Source organism: Schistocerca nitens, chromosome 3 (assembly GCF_023898315.1).
Source record: "Schistocerca nitens isolate TAMUIC-IGC-003100 chromosome 3, iqSchNite1.1, whole genome shotgun sequence".
NCBI lineage: Eukaryota > Metazoa > Arthropoda > Insecta > Orthoptera > Acrididae > Schistocerca > Schistocerca nitens.
Genome location: NC_064616.1, coordinates 830,395,319 through 830,416,598, shown reverse-complemented (window position 1 = coordinate 830,416,598; position 21,280 = coordinate 830,395,319). Strand labels below are relative to the sequence as shown.

General features: G+C 39.4%; 1 protein-coding gene across 1 annotated transcript in view; it reads left to right on the top strand.

Moving 5' to 3' along the window:
- Positions 1–17,220: 17,220 nt before the first annotated feature.
- LOC126248853 (phosphotriesterase-related protein) overlaps positions 17,221–21,280 on the top strand; it is a 220,840-nt gene continuing 216,780 nt past the window's right edge. The window contains exon 1 of the mRNA XM_049950283.1: positions 17,221–17,376. Coding sequence (XP_049806240.1) covers positions 17,349–17,376 — 28 coding nt within the window. The 5' untranslated portion in view covers positions 17,221–17,348. The remainder of the gene's footprint in view (positions 17,377–21,280) is intronic.

Sequence of the window (21,280 nt, the reverse complement as noted above, 5' to 3'; positions counted from 1 at the left end):
ATCAGCGATACTGGTTTTTTGAAATGCCAACACCAATCTGACGCTTACTCATCGGATGGAAGGACTGCTGGTTTGTCAGTAAGCAGATCTGCAGGAAGGCGTGCATCTTCGCAAAAACCAGCTCCACAGGTGAACATCCTACATCTACGTCTACATCTACATCTACATGGCTAACCTACAAATCACACGTCTGTGCCTGGGAGAGCGTTGATCGAACCACCTTCACACTAATTCTCTATTATTCTACTCTCAAAGAGCACAAAGAAAAAACAAACGAATATATTTTTCTGTGCGAGCTCTGATTTCCCTTGTTTTATTGTAATGGTGGTTTCTCCTTATGCAGGTCAGGGTCAACAAAATATTTTCGCATTCAGAGGGGAAATTAGGTGATTGAAACTTCATGAAAAGATCCTGCCGCAACGAGAAGCGCCTTCTATTTAATGATGTTCGCCCTTAATCTTGTGTATGTCCATGACACTTTCTCCCTTATATCTCGATAATACAAAATGCGCTGCTCTTCTTTGAAATTTCTCGATGTACTCCATTAACCCTATCTGGTAAGGATTCCACGCCACACAGCAGTACTCCAAAGGAGGATAGACAAGTATAGTGTACGCAGTCTATTTAGTACATCTGTGGTATCTTCTAAGTGTTCTGCCAATAACATGCAGTCTTCAGTTCACTTTCACCACATCATTTTATCTATGTCTTTCCTGTTTCATTTGTTTGTAATTTTAATTCCTAGATATGTAGTTGATTTTATGGCCTTTAGATCTGATTTATTTATCGTATATCTGAAGTTTATCAGATTCTCTTTAGCACTCATGTGGATGGCCTCTTACTTTTTATTACTTAGGGTCAATTGACAATTTTTATACCATACAGATGTCTTATCTAAATTGTTTTGCAATTGGTTTTGATCTTCTGGTGACTTTACTAGACGATAAAGGACAGCATCATCTGCAAACAACCTAAGACTGCTGCTCAGATTGTCTACTAAATCGTTTATACAGGTAAGGAACAACAGAGGGCCTATAACACTACCAAGGGGAACGCCATAAATCACTTCTGTTTTACACGATGACTATCCATCAATTACTACGAACTGTAGCCTCTCTGACATGAAATCACGGATCCAGTGACACAATTGAGACGATATTCTATAAGAACGTAGTTTGACTTCAAGCTGCTTGTGAAGTATAGTGTCTAAATCTAGAAATATCGAATAAATCTGATATCCCTTGTCGACAGCACTCAACACGCCATGTGAGAAAATAGATAGTTGTGTTTCACAAGCAAATAAAGGCCTAATAACACCCAAAGGCAAAACCTCGATCCATTTCGAACCATGTGCCATTAATACTACCTTAAGAGTCTGATTCAATGTTTCAACTAACCCACTGCTTGCTGGATGGTAACTAGTTGTCCAGATGTGTGACATCAGTACATCAGAAGAAGCTCTGGAAACGAATAGAATTCAAATTGTCTCCCTGAGTCAGATGTAATGACTTGTAGAACCCCTCAGTCGGCAAACCAGCCAGATAGTAGTGTCGCAGCTATCATGTCAACTAAAATGTAGGATATGGGATATTCCTCCAGCCAAGGGGAGAACCGATCCATGACTGTCATCATGAAGCTGTAACTCTCTGAACACAGATCAATGTGTAAATGCATAAAGCGGAAGGTAGGCTCAGGAAATGATGCGAATGGTATGTGTCGATATACCTTGCTTTTTTGACATTGTAAAAAATATTGTACCCCACAGTGGGTATCCTTCCTGATCCTGGGTCACACGACACATTTTGACAGCAATCTAATGGAAGACCTTATGCTGGATTAGGGGAGGTGCCAAAACCATCTCATCTGTGTCTTAGTGAATGTATGCAAGGTGCCTTTTCTGCGATGCATCACACCATAAAGTAATACCCACTTCTATAATTTCTGTGTGGGTCAACACCAAGCTGTATGATTGAGCTGACAATAATTGTGGTAATTCCGTCTTGTCTTATTGATATCGGGTTATTTTCTCCCAGCAGACTGCTTTCACATTGGTACTGCTACATGATAAATACTCAGCAACGACACTGTCCTCAGCACAGATGTACCTAACGTTGGTGGAGTATTGTGCACGTATTCTGCCATCAAACACTGCCATGGCAGAGCTAGGTCAGTAGTTTTGGAAAAAATGTTGTAAGCTATGCAGGGTCTGTGTATACAGTAAAGTGTTTGCCTTCCCGGGATTCTCTGAAGAATTTTACCACTGCATGTATGGTGACGAGTTCTCGATCAGTAGGGCTCCATTTATGCTGTGCCTCTGTTACGAGAAGAGAAAAAAATGACAACGGTTGCCAGTGACCATCAATCCTCTGTCTCCCGGTAGGCGTCGACCATGATTGCAAATTTGATGTTACGGACAGGATGATTCAGTAGTACTACATGAGCAATTGCATCTTTCATCTTCTTGAGCAACTCAAACAATCTCTCATTCCAAGTTAATTTTTTGTTCTCGTAAGTGAATTTTCCCCTGCAAAGTTCTGTTAGTGATGCCTGTTTCGCAACTGCTTGTGAAAGATGGCATCGATAGAGATTAATTGCTCCCAAAATTCGTCGCAGTTCCTTGAAAGTCTTCAGAACCAGAAAATCACGAATTATATGCACCCTGTCGGGGTTTGGTGACAAACCTTCTGCCAAAATGGTAAAGCTTAGAAATTGCACGCTGTCGTTACCGAAAATACATTTGTCTCTGTTAATCACCACTTCAAAAGCCTTAAGCATCTGGATAAGCGTTCGTAGATCCACCTCATGTTGCTCCATTAAATCTGGGAAGACGAGAATATCATCCACATAACAGAACAGGAAGCACAGGTCTCTTAGTACTTGGTGTATAGATGTCTATCCCACGATTGCATCACGTTTTCGAGACCAAAGGGCACAAAGTTGAAATGGAAAAATTTGAACCGAATAGTGACAACAGTATTCTCCCTGTCACCCTTTGCCACCGGTATTTGCACATATGCCTTGCGGCAATCAGTTACACTGAAAACATTCGCTCCCGCTCGTCGTTGTTGCAATCAACCACCTGAGGTAATGGATATTTGTTGGGAATAGTACAAGAATTTATGACTCTGTAATACTCGAACATGGCCCATTTACTATCCTTCTTTTTGACCAGACGGATAGTTGATGCCCATTAGCTATCCGATGAAGACACAATGCCTTCACTAATTTGTCTGTCAAAGTCCTCTTTAGCCACAACAAATTTTTCTGGCGTTAGCCTGAGAGGACGAGCCAGTACCAGAGGTCTACATGATTTCTGAATATACTGCAGTCATTCATGCTTGCAAATCATTCCTGGTCTCCTAACTTCCATTATTTATAGGAAATCCTGCAGATCAGCGTCAGATCCATTGTTAACTGTTGCTAACTGATCCACCTTGAGCAAGCGGTTTGTTGACAAATAGGGAGCCAACTGGAAGAAATGCAAAAGTCGGCTCATAAGATCAGCTGTGATACATTTGCCACGATGAAAAACGATGTGAATGTACGTTGTAGCCCTTAATCCAGTGACAATACTTGTTTACCAATTATCTCCAGCCCAGAATTATTTGATGCTATTAGCATAATCAGTACCTTCAAACTATTTCCCCTGAAGTGTCTGAACAGGAAACCGCTGCAGTCAGAGCCACTGTCAGTCAAAAATGTCGTTCCTCACTTCTTGTCCTTCACAAATAATCGACGAGACTGACCTTCCATGGAACTCGAGAGACCAATCTTTTTTTGTGAGTTGTATACTATCTGCAGACTAGAGCTCTTTGAAACTACAATTTTCAGATTAATTCACTAACACGTATTGTCTTCTCGTAGGCTTCTGCATTTTAGTTAATACCATCCTTAGGTGTGAAAACAGTTCCTGATCATTGAACGACGAGCCTCCACGAATCTTCTTGCGTGACATACCTGGGTATATACTACATTTCCCATGTACAGGATCGTTCGACTCCTTAAAAACCGGCGCAGTAGATAAGGAAGAAATGGAAATAGTAGGGCGCATTTTTCGCTGAAGGCGATCTATACCCTGACGGGGCGTCGAAAAAGTTTGGGAAATTGCACTGACGTCATCTGCTCAGATGTCTTTACCTTTCGTTCCTGTGTGAATCCTCGCTAGCATTTCAGTGCTGCCACTGTTTCATGTAGATATTTCATGCACACAGTCAGCTGTGGCTAGTGATGTACTTATGTTAGGGCCACATTGTCCACCTTCACTGCTGATGATGGATTTAGGGCCTACTGCTTTGCCGGTCTGCTGCACGATGCTACCACCTTTATGTTACGAATACATAGCCATCGCCTCTGATTTATCTGCCAAGGCTGCCAAAGGCAAATCAGTACATGCTGTCAAGACTATGTTAATTGTTTGGGGAAGTTGTCTGAATCATAATAAATGCAGGGAAGCTTCTGTCAACAAATACTTACTTGCTAGTGATTTTAACTCCTCCAAAATTTGTTTTGGTGACAAGTCACCGGTCGGCAGTCCTCATACTAGTTTATGTAATCTGTTCTCTGGAGTTAAAGAATATTCTTTAATTAAACCTGTGTTAAAGATCCCATAACTTTGCGAAGGTAACAAATCTTCTGCATGCATAACTTAAGCATCATCCAAGTGCGCCACCACGCAATGAAATCTGTCCAGCGAAGCCAGAATGCCATGTTGCAAAAAATTGTCTCTACATGCTGGAACTACAGATGTGGTTATTTAGTCAAAAATGTAGGAAGTTTTACATTTCTGAAGTTCCTATCTCCTGTAGAGACTGTAGGTTAGGGTTGCCATAATCTCGGAATCCAAAACCAGGACAAAACTTACGGTCACCGTAGCCAATCGAAGGAAATAAGAGGAATAAGGAGTCCTCACACCCATAAGCTAAGGGAAATGTTCATTTAATTAATGATCCAGAATTTAGGAAGGACTGCTTCATTAAGAAAGCATTTATTACAAAAAATAAGAATATGCATTACATTATTCAGTACACGAAGTTCTATTGTCATCAATTGAGCTTTTCTTATACCAATCGTATTTCTCAGAACCTTGAATAGATGAAAGGAACTTAATCTGGTTCTCAATCAGTTTATGAAATTCACTGCAACTTACATTTTTTATATTGTACTGTATTTGCATCATTGCATTAACTGATTTTACTGTTAACCTATTCCTTTCTTCTGTCCCCTGAGAATTCATGAGGGAAAAGACTCTCTCTACATTGGCGTTATGACTGGGAATGGAGAAATAAAATTCCACAATTTTCCGCAACTCTGAATACTGCTCACTAGAAATACAATTATGAACGAAGAACACCCATTTCTTATGTGAAATCATATTCTCAAAACTTTCATCTTTGACCTCCCACAAAACACACTTTAATTTCAGTACTTGGTCAAAGAGAAGGGACTCATTCAATTTACAGCTTGTGTTTTCATGCATCCACTTGAATGTCTTTTCAACATTTTCTCATGAAGGTAGAGTCTTTAGCAAAATCCAGTCAAAATGTTTAGTATCAGACAAGGGCTTACTACATTTTATCAAGTAATCAATAACAGTTTGATAGAAAAGAGAGACTTCCCCTACAAATGTAGACTGCTGATATTGTGTGAGGTCAGACATTAATTCTTTAACTTTAGACGTAACGAAAACACACTGTTTTCTCTCTCCTAAAATTTGCAGTATATTTTCTAGCTCCAGTCTTACCTTATTCTCTGATATGTCTTCCCTCTCAATGCTGCTAACTGCCCTCTGGAAAGGATTCATTTGTGCATACAAGAAGAGCAGATACATTTCACCAACAGAATTAGAAAAGAATTTCTTGAGAAGAGAAGGACATGTATCAAGTGAAAGAAAGTAAGACTTAAGTGCCTTAAACATGTGGATGAACCTCTCTATAGCAGGAAACATGGCGAGCCACCTGGTTGTTACATGTCTAAGTAGGTCCTTATGTGTCACATCAACAAATTCTGAAAATTCTTTTAGTGATGCTACACAAACAGTATATATGGAGAAATAATTAAAAACCTTCATGATAATGCTCTCAATGTCATAAGAGAGGGCATCTGCACCAGTATGAATTGCATTGTGCAAAATATGAGCTGGACAACCTACTCCAAAAATTTCCCTACTCAGTTTCTTCTGAAGTCTCTTGTACACATTGTTTTCTCCTTTGCTCGCAACACCCGCAAAGTTAGTAATTGTGTTATCTCCACCAAAAGCAGATACCTTATCACTAAGCCCATGTTGTAAAATGGCACTGTATACACACTCAGTTATTGTACTAGAATCCTAACTGTCACATTCATTTAAATTTAACAATCTACTTTGGACACCTTCGTCATAATCAAAATATTGCACAAGAACAGGAAATATTTTCAAATACTTGTGGTTGCTAGCATCAGTGCTAATACTAACGTAATTCGCCTTCGATAGACTGTTCCTTGTTCTGTCTTCAATGAACGGTGATATCACTTTATTAACGATGGCTTCTGTTTTAGTTTTGCCGCTGGAGAAGTTTACTGCAACTTTCGAGTCACTAAAAACGTGAGAGATAATTTTTGATGTGCAAGACCTTGAGTTGTATGAATGATGGTGCTTGACACAGTGAAATGCAAATGCAGCGTCTGCTGCAGCTACTTTATTACCATCTGTCTGTGTTTTGAAAAAGCTGGTGGGCTGTTTGGAAGATGATGAACCCACTGCCGTCTTATGCTTTTTCGATTGCACGTGGTCGTTAATATCACGTCTACCTCCAAAATGTAGGAACTGTGAAGAGGAAAAACGTATAATAGAATAATTTTTCTATGAAAAGAACGATTTCAATGGGTCTGTGTATAATCGTAATGTTACTAACCCGCAAATTTTGCAGAAAGCTTCGTATTCAGTTCTTCCTGGCTTTATATTTGGCAACTGTTCAGTATATTCCTCCCTGTACTTAACCTTCCGTCTAGCCGACGTTATTAAACCACCAGGCAAATAATAACAACTATTTAATACAATATAACACAACGAAATCGCAAGCACAACAAACCATGCGAACCAAGGTTATTTAAAAGGGAGGTTGGGCCCGAAGCTAAATCGGCTGTGATTGGCTGGCGGAGTGACGTCACTGTAGGAGCAAAGCGAGGCAGCGGCTAACGCAGCAAGCGACTCATACTAAGGACAAGCAACTACTTATAACACCAATAAGTTCTCAGGAAATTATTTAAAACAGTTGATTTACCTGTTTAGATGTTTGCAGTAGAAGAAGAGTGCCACTGTCTTCATTTCCGGTTTTGTGCTGGTGCTGCTTTCTGCATTTTATGCCTCGTATTGAGGAACCGCATACGAATGAAAAGTCGTGTTCTGACATACAGTTTTATAACGTGTGACGAAAATTCTGGATATTTAGTTTGGACAGCAGTGCATATTGTTTTCACTATATTTTTTTCCTTGAAACTACTATCCAATCCATTAAATTCATTAAAAATTAGTTCAAACTGAGACACCTTATGTAGCCACTCATCTGTTGGAACTGTAAGCCCACCGCGAGATAGAAATTCAATCCAACCATAATTTTCATTTTTTGGAGGACTTAAAATATCAGCAGACGGCGTTCCCAGTGTCTTATCACGGTTCTTTGCACGATATGCAATGTAGCCAACCAGGTAACGGAATCCTTCTGCAGAGCAGTCACATCCCTCTTTGACAGCAGATTCTTCTGGTGCAGGTTGAACAGGAAAGTTAATATCTCGTAGCTCTTTTTCACCATCTATCATTTGCAATGCTTCGCTCATGTCAGGCAAAATTCCTGTGAACAGATGTGACATCAAAAATCCGTCACACTCATCTGCCTCTACTGATGTGTCACTTGACAGAGGAATGTCATGAGCATTGTGTCCCAGCAGTAACAGCCATAATCGATATTTTACTTCTGTTGGAGAAGGGTTCAATTGGAAATGACCAATTCTTCTGATCTGTGAGAAAAAATTTTCCAGTGCATTTTGGTTCAATCTTGCAGTTAAAATATATGTTATTTGTAGTGGCTGAAGATCTGAAAACAGTCCAAATAATGACTGAACAGTTGTCATAATGCCTTTCTGGAATGGGAGCAAGTGATTTGCATTGCCTACGCGCATTTTTTCGGCACACGTATACAGTTCTCTCAATATTCTTTCTTGAACATCGTTATGTATCCCATAACAACATGATAACACATTCTTATTGTACCTCCGAGCATTCAGAATGTCAAATGCGTCGTTTGCTAACTGAAAAAAATTTGCTGCTTCCTCTTCTTCAGGCGTTAGGTACTTTATGGCTTTAGCTGTGGTACTCGAAAAAAGTTGCATTGCCAAATAAACCCTTTGACGCTCTCTCCCCTTGACACTGAGATGAAGCTGTGACAGTTTAGGACACACTTCATTTCACTCCTATCTAGTGCGAGCAGTCTTTCTACAATAGATTTATTAACAATTTTCCCACTTGGAAGCTTTAGTCCGTCATCCAGAAAGTGGTTCCTCATCAATTTAAACAAATGCGGAACATCAAAAAACACCCAGATTCGTTTATTTCCATACTGCGGATTGGAAAAGCAGGAATTTGTTTCTGTCACATTAAAATCTTTCCACACAGATCGATTTTTTGTTTCAAGGTCGCACACTACCGCAGCAACATCGTAACCAACATCTTGTACACAGCAGTTTTTGTCAATACAGATGAGTGGGCTTTCATTAGTTGCAAAACGTCTGTCAGCACACCAGGAAAGCATCTGAAAGAGCGTGACGTCCATCTCATAAGTGTTGACAGTCCTGGAAGTGGGACACCGACCTGATTTCTTAAAAACAAATAACACTTCCTAGACACAGCATGAAGTGTAACCGCTTTACAAATATCTTCCCTTTGCTATTTTGCTCGTTTCTTTCCAGTCAACAAGCAGTTTATCTGTGTTTTTGAAAACAATTTGCCTAATATTTGAGTCACTTTCTCCTGCACTTGCTTCTTTTGACACTTTTGTTGATATTTTATTTTCTCACCACAAGCATGCACTTTGAGTTTCAAACGCTTCTCACTACACTTGAGATTTGCACACATAACTGTCAGTCTGCGGTTCCTGTATTCTAATTCTTCTATACGTTTACAGAGTTCGCTGATCTGTTTACTATGAGTGTCACAGTCATCTGTCGCTGTTGACTGGTCTATTTTTCTTTTTTTCGGAGACACACTAACCAGGTGCTCAATTGCATTTTTCATTGTCTTTCTTGCCTGCAACCTGTCTGCCCTATTCGGAGAAACTGTGTCTTCAGGGCCTGAATTTCCACTAACACTGAAAACACTTCCTGGTATATTCACAAAAGGCACTGCGTCTGGTTTAAGTGTTTTCTTCGGCGGTAGATTGAGAAGTTCTGCTCGCAAGTCACGTAGATAATCATCGGATGTGAAATGCAACGAACAAACAGTTGACGTCGCAACATTGAAGCGATCTTTTCGGTGGCACTTCATAATCCAGGCCTTCTGCACTTTTAACGTCTTTTGGGAACGAATGATAAATTATATCCGTGCCTTTTGTCTTTCGGCTGTACGACAGACACCCTGTTACAGCACACCCAGGCATTTTAACGCAATACTTTTACAAATCAGCGCAACAACACCACAAACTAAAGCAAAACAAGAACATCGGTAAAACAGCTCTTTTGGCGCCTCGACACAACGTGCTCCTGTGCTGACGTCATGCGCAGAACGACGAAATATTCGCCGATCTGCGCAGGCCATTTGCCCCCCCCCCCCCCCCCTGATACGAACATTCAACAAGCTAATCAAAGAGGATAATACTCTTCATTGCGCCGGCCGCGGTGGTCTCGCGGTTCTAGGCGCGCAGTCCGGAATCGTGCGACTGCTACGGTCGCAGGTTCGAATCCTGCCTCGGGCATGGATGTGTGTGATGTCCTTAGGTTAGTTAGGTTTAAGTAGTTCTAAGTTCTAGGGGAGTCCCATAGTGCTCAGAGCCATTTGAACCATTTGAACTCTTCATTGCCAGAGATGACTGACCACCCACTGTATCGACAACTCGCAATCTCGCAAATCGAAGAGGATGTACCGTACGCCTGAGCCTGACTGCCCATTGTTTCCATATCTCGAAAGCTGTTCTGTTCTGTTTGGATTTTATATAATGTGAAGGCAAAGAGATAACATATTGATGCTTCTTTGACAGCAATTTTTTTAAATTACCGGAAGCTGACTTCAAATCCAGCAAATATCGCGGACATTTGCCTTTTCGGCCCGGACGTTTTCATTTACCCTAAAATCGCGGACTGTCCGTGAAATCCGTGGCGTATGGCAACCCTACTGTAGGTGCATGTGAAGAGCTTACCTCTGCATTAACATTATACGTGCTGTAGTGACTGCTGTTGTTTCGCTTGTATTGTTATCCATGATATCTTGTTTCTTGTGTTGTAGTCATCACTTTGTTTATCTTATTTATGGTGGATGGTAGTGATGAAAAGAGAATACACTGACCACACGTTCAAGATAAAAATATATAATTTTCTAAAAACAGAACTTACGAGAGCTGCTTGTTTGCGCCAAAATTATAGATAGAACAAGAGGAAAGAACTACATACATAAAGATAGCAAACACTGAAATAGGTCACTGGAGTCTTTGTCACTGCGATTGATATCAGTTCTTGCTACAAAATCTAAGTTACTGCACAAAAGGCAAGCTATGGCTAGTTCATCATGATGTAGTGTTTATAAGTGTTGAGTTGCAGAGCATAGTGCAGCTGTATAGCAGATTTGCGTCATGTTGTACCTGAATTTTTTTTTCACCTTCGCATTTCTACAAAGTTCTGGGACTACTTTATTAAGTTAATAGGAGTATGTTCTGTAATATTTAAAGTTACATAAATATAAGCGTGCTCTCACTCTCTCTGTCTGTCAGTCTCTCTCTCTCTCTCTCTCTCTCTCTCTCTCTCTCTCTCTCCCTTAGTCGTGAACTGTCATTGTCAGTAATTCGCAGATGAAGCATGAAACACACAAGTGTGAACAAATAGCCAAAACAAGTTGATCATCTAGTAAAACTAACTACCAATCAGAATAGAAACCATAGAAAAGACTGACACATTTGCAAACGAATTAAGACCAATTCACAGAGGCTGTCATGACATCATGACATGATGGCACTGTCATGTCAGGGTGTATTCACACGTCCATCACGTCAAGTCTATTCCATTCATATGATCTCAACTCGCATGGCTGTCCTCAGCTGTTTTTTTTACAGAAATTGTGATCTTCACAAGATGATTTTCAACTATCTTTATGCATGAAGTGCTCATACACAACCCGGAAGCATATACATACAGATGCTGGAGTCAAGATTTATACGAAAATGACATCAGACTCAAATTGTTTGCAGATTGCAGGGATAGCTTGTTTTTTTTAGAGAAGACAGAACTGCAAAACAATGTAAACAAAAAGAGTGTGGGTCTGAGAAATGTCGTTACATGGTACAGAAGGGGAATTTCATGCACTACACGAGGAATGCAAGGAAAAGGAATTTGCATTTTATGCACTACACGAGGAGTGCAAGGAAAAGGAATTAGCATTTTATGAATATTTTAGAAAGTCTAAAGACCAGATTTTTCATTTTGTTGCACCAAGAATTCCTAAAAGGAAAACAGTGTTACGAGCTGCCATCACATCCGATGAAAAATTGTTTAATTTAAGTTTAGTTGGCAGTCCAGTGCAAATTTTTGTGTGGTAGTCTTACGTCCCTCAATACCTCTCCCTTAAAGAATTATAGGTTTTCTTTCTGTCTTGCATGTGGCTTTTAAGTGCGTTATTTGTATAGGGATTAGCTAGCGAAACCACATAAATATTGACAATAGATGCTTGCAAAACTGTTTCACATGCATTTCAGAAAGATACTTAACAATAAATATACCTTCCAAAACGTATATTTAAACAAGCAACTCTAATACATTATTTGATATATACTTCACAAAAAAGCCACTCTTGCAGTGTCTGTTGGTTTCACTCAATTTCATTATGAAACACTACAAATGCTGTCTTTATGAAACATTATAAATGCCTGACAAAATTCAAATAAATTCCACTTACTAATCAATCTGATTCAACCAACAGTACTTTTTTTAGTTCAAGTTGCAGCTATATTGCAATCCATTCCATTGCAGAATATTAAATATAGGTCCAGCACGTATAAAAATCCACATTATAAATAAATGTGGTAAGGGGCAAGTAATTTAGTATACTCATGTCATACATTTCAGATGGCTACCTCACTACTTCAATTAAACTTTCATGTTGTTTATCACTAAATTATAAATTTTTATAAAGAAATTAATGAATCCAAACAATTAATAACAAATAACAAAAATAATGAACAACAAACAACTCATATCAACCACGATGAAATAAAATGATGGATGTGAAGTGACGCGGTGTGATGTGATGTCTTCTATAAAGTATAAAAGAAAATTGATGAGCTACTTCCTTTAGGATACTTCTTTGCTCAACAAAAATGTCGTAATTAATGTACACCTTTAACCACCAATGTGACTTTTTCGTAATTTCGTTACAACAAATTTTACTAATACCGACATGTTTTCCAGATATCCTTAATGTTTTGATACAGCATTTATTCATCAGATGCTCGATAAATGAGCTGCTGGAATCCTTTCTAATGACAGACCAACACCTCAAATTAAGTTTCAGAGTTTCTAAAAACAAACATTTTATTGAGACACCTTAATGAACACTGATGAATATATAAGTTATTGGATTCAATGCTACGTGGATTCAGCGTTTTTCCCTTGTAAATCAGTGAGTTGCGTTACTTTCGGTGTTGATGAAAGCTTATTAGGAAAAACAGTAATACTTTTTCAGTAAGTTTAGCAGTTACTTCTTGCGAAAGCCGGGTTCACACACACATCGAATTTGGTACCACCAAACAAAATGTGGCGCCACCCTTATGACTTGCTGTTGTGGTATCGTGAGCTACCATTCAAACAGGACACCACAAATTCTACGTAGTTGCACCGTTTTCAATATGGTATCAAGTGAAATCATATGGGTGGGTATTAACGTTATAGTGCAGGTAATGGTCTTACAGCTGTGACAAGAGATAAATACAAGGAAAACGAAACACAAATGTTGGATCCAAAAACAGATTTCCCACATGGGTAAATCGGGATAAAAGCACATTTATAAAATAAATAATACTCAGAGAAGAAAATGCTGTCTGCATTGGCAAACTAACCAACAGCTGTCATGTAAATATCATCTGCGGACCCGCCACTCTTCCAGGATTTCAGAAACTTGTATTCGTTGATATAGGCATTTCGAATAATTAATTTTCAGTTTAACAGCTGCCAAATCACACCTGGAGCTATTTCCTGCATATAATCCACAGTTTGCACAATGCTTGGTCTCACAAGTTACCAAATTTATACGACTCGCTTTTTTGGTTACATATATTAAGGGGACATGTTGTTGTTGTTGTGGTCTTCAGTCCTGAGACTGGTTTGATGCAGCTCTCCATGCCACTCTATCCTGTGCAAGCTTCTTCATCTCCCAATACGTACTGCAGCCTACATCCTTCCGAATCTGTTTAGTGTATTCATCTCTTGGTCTCCCTCTACAATTTTTACCCTCCACACTGCCCTCCAATACTACATTGGTGATCCCTTGATGCCTCAGAACATGTCCTACCAACCGATCCCTTCTTCTTGTCAAGTTGTGCCACAAACTCCTCTTCTCCCCAATCCTATTCAATACTTCCTCATCAGTTACGTGATCTACTCATCTAATCTTCAGCATTCTTCTGTAGCACCACATTTCAAAGGCTTCTATTCTCTTCTTGTCTAAACTATTTATCGTCCATGTTTCACTTCCATACATGGCTGCACTCCATACAAATACTTTCAGAAACGACTTCCTGACATTTAAAACTATACTCGATGTTAACAAATTTCTCTTCTTCAGAAACGCTTTCCTTGCCATTGCCAGTCTACATTTTATATCCCCTCTACTTCGACCATCATCCCTTACTATGCTCCCCAAATAGCAAAACTCATTTACTACTTTAAGTGTCTCATTTCCTAATCTAATTCCCTCAGCATCGCCCGACTTAATTCGACTACATTCCATTATTCTCGTTTTGCTTTTGTTGATGTTCATCATATATCCTCCATTCAAGACATTGTCCATTCCGTTCAACTGCTCTTCCAAGTCCTTTGCTGTCTCTGACAGAATTACAATGTCATTGGCGAACCTCAAAGTTTTTATTTCTTCTCCATGGATTTTAATACCTACTCCGAATTTTTCTTTTGTTTCCTTTACTGCTTGCTCAATATACAGATTTAATAACATTGGGGAGAGGCTACAACCCTGTCTCAATCCCTTACCAACCACTGCTTCCCTTTCGTGTCCCTCGACTCTTATAACTGCCATCTGGTTTCTGTACAAATTGTAAATAGCCTTTCGCTCCCTGTATTTTACCCCTGCCACCTCCAGAATTTGAAAGAGATTATTCCAGTCAACATTGTCAAAAGCTTTCTCCAAGTCTTCAAATGCTAGAAACGTAGGTTTGCCTTTTCTTAATTTAGCTTCTAAGATAAGTCGTAGGGTCAGTACTGCCTCACGTGTTCCCCTATTTCTACGGAATCCAAACTGATCTTCCCCGAGGTCGGCTTCTACCAGTTTTTCCATTCGTCTGTAAAGAATTCGCGTTAGTATTTTGCAGCCGTGACTTATTAAACTAACAGTTCGGTAATTTTCACATCTGTCAACACCTGCTTTCTTTGGGACTGGAATTATTATATTGAAGTCTGAGGTTATTTCGCCTGTCTCATACATTTTGCTCACCAGATGGGACATTGTACATGAAATTCGTTGAATTTTGACGTTTGATGTTTTCTACTCCATAATCCACTTTGGACTTTCCTGAACATTTTGGTATATAATACATTAAAATCAGACAATTGTGAGACTTTCAAATAATATTTTGAATGTTGACATGTGACTCAAATTTCGCTTCTACACATATACTGCCACTGTCGAGGAGTCAAACCTTGGGAACTACACAGTCTATAAGGCTGTCAATTGCTTTGTTTTGTGTAGGACATATCAAGAAAAGGATGGGAACATGTCCGCGTGTCCTAAAAACCAAGCTGGGTAGCACAAAACTGTCTGATGGCAAGACAATAAAATGTGCTGGAAGACTAATGGACAAAGTAATTGATGAATTACAGGAATATTATGGGAAGGCCTTTAGAGATAACTTTAACAATTTAGAGAAGATGAAAAGAGCGGTGTGGAGCCCTTTCTTTCATCGATTATCAACTGATGAAAAGCCATGTCATAGTTTGTGACCACCTCCAACAAACACTTGGTGTAAATATAGGCAAGCTGAATTTTATGGCAGAATCTACACATAAACATTCTCTTCCTTTGGCAGTAATGGAGGCAATCAAACATATTTACAGAGATTTGACAGATCCTGAGCTACTAAAGAAGTGTTTACATGGGAAGACCCAGAATGTGAATGAGTCCTTCAATAATGTTGTGTGGTGCTGTGTGCCTAAAAATGTATTTGTTACCCTTGTGACTGTGATGTTAGCAGTGTCTGGTGTTGCAATAATTTTAATGGTGGGAACTATGGAAGACTTAAGGTTTTGGAGAAGTTAGAGGTAAGATTTGGACAGAAAACATCTAAAGGACTGCGGGAACTGGATGAGCTTTGTGTATGTGAAGCAGAGTTAGCTGCCCAGCAAATGACAAAAGAGGCAATAAGGAAAAGAAGGAGGCAAGCTCTGGGCTGCTGTGACACTGAAAAAAACACAGACTATGGGCCAGGGCAATCTAGTGCATAGTGCATAAGAGACGCAGATAGGTAAGTGTGTATAAGAATTTGTAATAAAAAAGTTTTATATCACAGTACCTCTGAACTACATTTTTTGCAATAAATAACCCATTTTCTAAACAAAGTATTGATGGTAGAGACATGCCAAATGTGAGATTCAACACATATGGAACTAGAATAATTAAAATATCCTGAGTTGTTTTGTGTTTCTGTTCATTTATTTACAAAATTCTGTCAAAAAATTGAGTGTTTGAAAAAAAAGGATAACATGCCCCACAATACAATTTTAGTAACAATTCTAATTCCGTGTATCTAGAAAAGTGCATTCAATAATTATGGATAGTTGTAAGTTGGTGTCTTAAAAAGTTTCACTGGTGTAGAAAATCAAACGTTGGTTGCTGTTTTCGTAGTTCTAAAGGCTATGAAAGTGTACCTGCCGACCATTGTTTTCACTATTTTCAGAAATAAAATAAAAACACTGAAATCGAATAGAGTACAGCAGAAATTACTCCACTATAATTGTGACAGAATGCTCGTTTTTCGAATTGGTGCCATCTGGGAGCAGTGGTGGTAAGAAAGTGGCGCAACAAAGTACAACTTAACTGAACTTTTTGTGGCGTGAGTAAGGTTGCACCTCTAAAATTGCGCCACTAAAAATTGGGAGTTCACACATGCAACTGCAGTATGCCTCTAGCTGTGGCGATACTTTTGTTGTGTGTGGGAACCCGACTTAACACTTCAATTTCTCCCTTATCATAGCCCAGTCCGCATTAATACAGAACTTTACATATTTATAAAGGACGTAACCTCGATGTTAACGTACCATGCAGTAAAGAAAAAGCCTAACTTCAATTTCTCTCTGCTTGAGATTAATGTTATTGCTTTGAACTTCCTGTTTAGCGTTGCGCGTTGTCAACCGTATGAACACGAAAGTCGATAGACATACAGCGTGTGACGTCACGATGACGTCACTGTTGCACCAAGTCTTGTGAGCCGTACGTGGGATTTTGACAACGGGCAAATGAAACGAACCTAGTTAATGTTGGAAACATGATGATGCGTCAAATCCAAACACTTTACCCCTGGCCTGGCGGTTAAACATCCATGACTATGCGTTCGCAGTCAACGTGTTTGTGTTGGCAACGGATAGAGAGAAAGCACAAACTCCGGAATGTGTATGCTACGGGTTGCTGCTGATCAAGAACTGGGGAAAGCGAACCGTGCGGTTAGCCAGCTAGGGAAAATTTCGAGAGGGGAGATGGACTTCGAAGGGACCTTGAATTAAAGAGGCGAGTATGGGAATCTTTGGATGGTTTCAGAAACCTCTGATTTTCATGTGCATAGGTGCACTGCATACTAGTAGGAAAAGTTATCACAAACAAGGTCATTGAGGCAATAGGCTGCGTCACGTGGGGCTTTGATAAGAGACAATATAGAAACGAACCTGTAAACGTTGGCATGACGATGACGTATCAAATCCAAACAGGTACCGTGAGATAATTTAATTACGTCGAAGTGCAGGTGATGGTTTATATGCGCGTTAGCATAGAGATCGGCGATGTCATTTGATGGTCTTAGCAGACGTAACTAAAACATGATATGTAATGCGTATCATGTGCTGGCTAATTACTTGTAGGACGATGTTACGAATTTTGAATGCTTATTTTAGACAGGTGGCGCTCTTAGCGACGCAATTGCACTGCTGTATCACATACTTCCGACCAACTTTTGTTTTTCGGGGATGGCTGAAACATTCTATCGTATAAATGTAGTGCTTGGGAAATATTTAATCTTCGTTTTTTAATATTTATGGCGTTAACATTTTACAAACCAGTTTGCGCTACACAAGCAACAAAAATGATTACGGCGCCACTACGCAAAACGAGAAAACGTAGATTACATCAGTGAGTCAGTTGGAATCGGTCGACCTGTACAAATACTTGGGAGTAAAAGTTTCTAGGAATATCAAATGGAACTATCACATTGGCTCAATCGTGGGTAAACCAGGTTGCAGACTACGGTTTATTGGTAGAATACTAAGGGGATGCAGTCATTCTACAAAGGAGACTGCTTACACATCATTCGTGTGACACACCCTAGAATAGGCTTTGTGGGTGGGAGCCGTATCAAATAGGACTAACTGATGCATACAGAGAAGGGCAGCGCAAATGGTCACAGGTTCGTTTGAACCGTGGGGAGTCTCATAGTGATGCTCAAGAAACTAGATTGAGAGACACTTTAAGATAGATGCAAACTATCCCGAGAAACCCTACTTACAAAGTTCCAATAACCAGCGTTAAATGATGATGAATCCAACTCCTTACTGAAACTTTCTACATTTCGCCCCCGTAGGGCTTATGAGGACAAGATTAGATGAATTACAGCTCACGTGGGGGCATTTAAACAATAATTCTTGCCACACTTCATTTGTGAATGGAACAGAAAATCCATAATAACTGGTGTAACGGGCAGTATCTTCAGCCATGCATTTTACAATGGTTTGGAGATTACGGACGTAGACATAAACAACTGGCGTTTAGCTGAAATCTGCCAACTAAATATAGCGCAAACATGAAAATTAGCCACACTAGTGCTTAGTCAGTACCCACAACCTGTACGGGAATTCACACTCATTGGCCTCGCTGACGTACAACCAGATTATCACCCTTCAACCTAACCTAGACCCCAGGCTATGCTATACACTAGTCTGTCACCTCAAGCAAATTGACAGATTTCAGCCGAATGCTAGTTTTGCAGTACATACTCATTTTAGTGACTCATTGTGTGATAATGATTCTGATTCTTGACATATAGCCAATGGAGGGAGAAAAATACACAAATGAATTATAGACAATGATAAATGACAGAGTATTGAAGTACACTGTGTGAAGAAATTTTAGGAATGTATATAAAGCAGTGATTGTTGTCACAAAATGCAACTCTTAAAAACAAATACAGTGTACTGGATTACGTTTCCCTTTAAAATACTTGGGAGCAAATTTGAATGTTTCAGTTGAAAACAGGCAATGGTAAATTCGAATATAAGGGGAAGAATGTCTGGCTGACTTTTCTGTCAAATTATTACATGGCAGAAAGAAGAATCATGTCATAGACTATTCATCAGTCAGAACGGAGCCAATACTACAGTGTGTGGTAATGTTTGGCACCAGTTATTGAATAAGGAAAAAGTGCAGCGAGTACAAAGAAAGCAGCAAATGCAGTTACATTAAGGAAAAAACTGGGTTTCACCGTCACTGACTTCATTTGCACAGCTCTAAAGATCCTAAGGAATTCTTGGGTCACCAAATTGTTTCTAGCCAAGTACAGAGGTACTTAACAGGAATGTTGAGCTATTTTGCAATCTGTCAATGAATATATTTCCTGAAGGACTACAATAATCTGTAAAAGGAAACACTTATGAGAATAGAGGTAAGCAAATAACATTCATAGTTTGATACAAATGACACTCCCATTTTTCTTACAGAATACTGATGTTGAATCCTCACACACCTTAAAAGGAATAAGAATGCATTATATAACTAATGAGAGCCTTCAAGATTTATTACTTGACATACTTCTGTTATTCGTACATGTAAATGGTCCCCAAGTTTATTAACAAGCTTTCCAGGAGATACTGTTGGAGTGTATACTAATCAAGGGCTTGAGGTCAAGCCTGTCAAATACAGCCAATACAATAGCCAAATACACTAGTGATGAGATCTTGTCAAACAGTTTGACTCGTAATCATACAGAACCCACTATCAGCACCTTAAAGAAGTAACGATGCGTAAGGAAGGAAGAAAAACTAAGGTTAATCGTCATGCTGACAATGAGGTCATTAGAGACAGAATACAAACTTGAAGTTGGTGAAGTATGGAAGTGAAAACCGGCAATGTCATTTTCAGAAGAACCATTCCAGCATTTACCATAAATGATTTAGAGAGATCAAATAAAACCTAAAACTGGATGCTCAGGTTGGGAATTTGAAACACTGTCATTCCAGATGTGAGTTCAGTGTCTTAGTACTGCGCCACCTCACTCGGTACAATGATGTCAAAAATTTGTTTTTTGTTATGTAGGTTGACTAGAAAAAGTGAAATTCTATGGTCGTGTTTTTAGGAAACCCTGAGGGGCAGGTTCAGCTGCCTGATTGGAAAGGTTTATCCATCCTTCATGCAGAATGGCACCTTTCCTTTATGAAGTGTGAGAGTTGAGTGTAGGTGAGTCTAATGAGTGTGTATAGTGTGATGTCGTGTGTGTTTAATGATGATGAGAGAAGTAACAGGGTGAATCTCAGTGCCAACACATAGGCTATATCTCATGAATAGTACCAAGGTCCTGAGCTTAACATCCCAACTTGTCGGCAGGTCATCATCAACAGTGTTGCTTGACCTCAAGTCATGAGACTGTGGAGAGGCTGGAGTTTAATCCAGGACATTGATGCAAAGTCTGGTGATGGGGAACTATGCCACAACTCCTCCTTCATTTTGCTGTAAAGACGAAGGGAAAGCAGCGAAAGGTGCATGGCATATCCAGGCAATTATCAATCCAAGTATTGGCCATGACCAACATTCTACATCTACATCTATACCTTGCCAAGAACCACAAGGTGCATGGCAAGGGTACATCCCATTTTACCAGTTATTGGTGTTTCTTCCCATTGCATTCATGTATGGAGTGAGGAAGAATGATTGAATGCTCTGTGCATGCAGTAATTATTCTAATCTTATCCTCACAATCCCTATGTGAGCAATACGTGGGGGTATTGTAGTATATTCCTAAAGTCATCATTTAAAGCCGGTTCTTGAAACTTTGTTAATAGATTTTCTTGGGATAGTCTGTGTCTTTCTTCAAGAGTCTTCCAGTTCAGTTCCTTCAGAATCTCTGTGACACTCTCCCGCAGATGAAACAAACCTGTGGCCATTCATACTGCCCTTCTGAATATGTTCAGTATCCCCTGTTAGTCCTATCTGGTACGGATCTGCAGATAAGTCACAACTACTATGGAAAAAACAGCACATTACCACAACTACTATGAAAAAAACAGCACATTACCAGGTAATGACAAAAGAAAAAGTACTTGCAAACCAGTCAGGATAATGTGTCAGAATATTCAGTGCCTCAAAAAGAAAGTGCTAGATCTAGAAGTAGCGTTAAACAATTTTGCTGATGTCTCTTGTATTTGTTTATCTGAACACTGGTACAAGGCTAGTGAATTAAGTCTCATAAATATAAGCAACTTTAATTTATCATCACATTATTGCCGAAGTGTTTTTAAAAATGGTGGGGTATGCATTTACTCTAGAGTAGGACTGCAGTTCAAAGTGAAAACAGAATTGGACCATCTAAATACAGAAAGACTTTTTGAATCATGTGCCATAGAGTTAAAA